This window comes from Lipotes vexillifer, unplaced genomic scaffold (genome assembly GCF_000442215.2).
Source record: "Lipotes vexillifer unplaced genomic scaffold, Lipotes_vexillifer_v1.1 scaffold215, whole genome shotgun sequence".
NCBI classification, from domain to species: Eukaryota; Metazoa; Chordata; class Mammalia; order Artiodactyla; family Lipotidae; genus Lipotes; species Lipotes vexillifer.
The window spans coordinates 1593329-1595557 of NW_006776544.1; the positions used below are offsets into that span (position 1 = coordinate 1593329).

The window sequence follows — 2229 nt, forward strand, 5'->3', positions numbered from 1 at the left end:
CAGGACGTGAGCCCAGGTGGCTAACGGCTGGGCTGGCCAGAGACAGCTCTCCCCCACCCCCCCCCCCCCCGCCCCAGCTTGGCGAACTTGGAAGGGGCTGGGAGGTAGGCTAAGGGATTCTGCACAGTGCCAAAGAGCAAAAGAGCTGGACTGCTGACCCATTCTGGCCCCGCCACGTTCCCACCAAACACGGTGTGTTCCTGGGCAGGTCCCACCCCATCTGGAGTTCAGTTCTCTTATCTGTAAAATGGGGAAACCAGATTCTGCCCACGCAGGTTAAAGGTCATCCAAGAGTGTGGAGGATTTAACAGCCTTGTCCCAGTGGCTGCACTTTGGAAAGCTCAAAGGGTGACATGCGTGCTGGGAAGTCTGGGAGAGTGATTGGGCACTGTGCCTCAGGCTGTTTCCCACGTCCTCTCCTACCCCATGGGCAGATTGCTCTGGCTTAACTCCCTATGCTGTCAACGGGCATGGAGTCTGCCTAGGGTTTAGGAGTGATGGGCTCACACATGGGTGGGTGGGGCGCTGGTGTATGTGCCCCTCACCTGGCTGGTCTCCCTGACCCTGGAGTGGCAGCAACACAGCCAGAGGACTCAGCCACCATCCCCTCCTCTCCCTCTACAGGCACAGTAGGGAGCCTGGAGGCTGCAGCCAGGAGGCCACTGCAGGGCCAGGGACAGTGGGGGTGACCAGAGGTGGCCTCAAGGATGCGGGAAGACCAACAAGTCAGGAGCCGGTGTGGGTCTGGCTCTCTCCAGCAGGTGCTGGCAAGGTGGGGCTCTCCCAGGGCCACAGAGCCCCTGCGGGCTAGGGCAGTGTCCTATATTGGTCTTTTGGGGGTGGAGCAGACAACAGCCTCTGCCAGGTTACAGGCTAGGCCTACCGGGCTATGGGAGGAAAGGGACTAGCTGGCTCCTGTATCCTGGGGCTGGGGGGTTGGGGGTGCAGAGCTGAGGGTGAAATGTCGAAGCTCAGGTGTGGGTGGGGGGAGCTGCGGGGTGGGGAAGGTGTGACCCAGAAGCCCTGCACCCCTAGGGCTTGGCCCTGCAGAAGGAGGCTAAGGGTGGTGGTTTCCAAGCAATGGGTCAGCAGGGGCTCTTGGGGCACGGGTCGGGGGGTGAGGGGAGCTGAGCGAGAGGGTCAGGAGGGGAGTCTCGAGCTGCTAGACACTCCAGCTGAGGATGGTGAGAGCAGAGACTGTCATCAGAGGGGCCAAGGAGGCAGTGGGCGCTGCCCTGGAGGCCAGGGGCTCCGTGTGCCGCTGCAGCCAGGAGAACTCCTCCAGCAGCTGGCGCCGCTGGAGCTCGGGGCCCACCTTCTCGCGGATGGTCTGGTAGTAGCGGGTCAGGGACTGGAGCTGCAAAAGGTAGGAGGGGTAAGGGCCTCCCCAGGCCAAGCTGTCAAGGTGTGGGAGCTTGGTGCCATCCAGATCCCCACAGGTCCCCATAGGTCCCCAGCCATCATCAGGTGAGCAGGGGAGGGATGCCCCAGTGTGTGCCTGTAGGTGCCATCAGTGTGGACCCTCCCAAGGGAGGGGACGGGGCAGAGGGTCTTGGCTTAGGGGAAGCAGAGGTGAGAGAGGCCCAGGGCTGGGGAGAAGGCAGTTAGTGGCTCGAGGGCTGAAGGGTAAACAGCGCCGAGGGGCGCTCGCTCACCTGCTCGGGGGACAGCAGGCTGACATCGATGAGGTTCCGGTCATAAGGCACCAACGACACCACTTCAAAAGTCAGGTAGGTCCCTGGGTACTGGGGTGGGGGCACAGGTAAGGTAGGAAGGCAGGAAGTGAGCAAGGGGGAGGAGCTAGGCTGAAGGGATGGAGGGAACACTCCACCCAGAAGCCCTGGACATGGGGAACTGACCTTGTCAAGCCTGAACCCTCCACAGTGCCCTTGGCCACCCCCGTGTCTACCACTTAGGCACCCGCCTTTGGTGCTTCCCTCATGATTCCTGAAGTTTAGACTTAGGCCTGTGTTTTTCAAAGTGTGTGCCTCCAGAGCGCCAAGGGAGCTTGTTAAAAATGTAGATAGAGGGCTTCCCTGGTGGCGCAGTGGTTGGGAGTCCGCCTGCTGGTGCGGGGGATGCGGGTTCGTGCCCCGGTCTGGGAGGATCCCACGTGCTGTGGAGCGGCTGGGCCCGTGGGCCATGGCCGCTGGGCCTGCTCGTCCGGAGCCTGTGCTCCGCAATGGGAGAGGCCGCAACGGTGAGAGGCCCGCATACCGCAAAAAAAAA

The 2229-nt window shown here is 62.2% G+C and overlaps 1 protein-coding gene across 1 annotated transcript in view; it reads right to left on the reverse strand.

The window, feature by feature from the left end:
- Positions 1-1162: 1162 nt before the first annotated feature.
- XPNPEP2 (X-prolyl aminopeptidase 2) overlaps positions 1163-2229 on the reverse strand; it is a 26503-nt gene continuing 25436 nt past the window's right edge. Inside the window, exons 20-21 of the mRNA XM_007450479.1 lie at positions 1656-1745; positions 1163-1357 (exon numbers count right to left, since the gene is read on the reverse strand). Coding sequence (XP_007450541.1) covers positions 1163-1357; positions 1656-1745 — 285 coding nt within the window. The remainder of the gene's footprint in view (positions 1358-1655; positions 1746-2229) is intronic.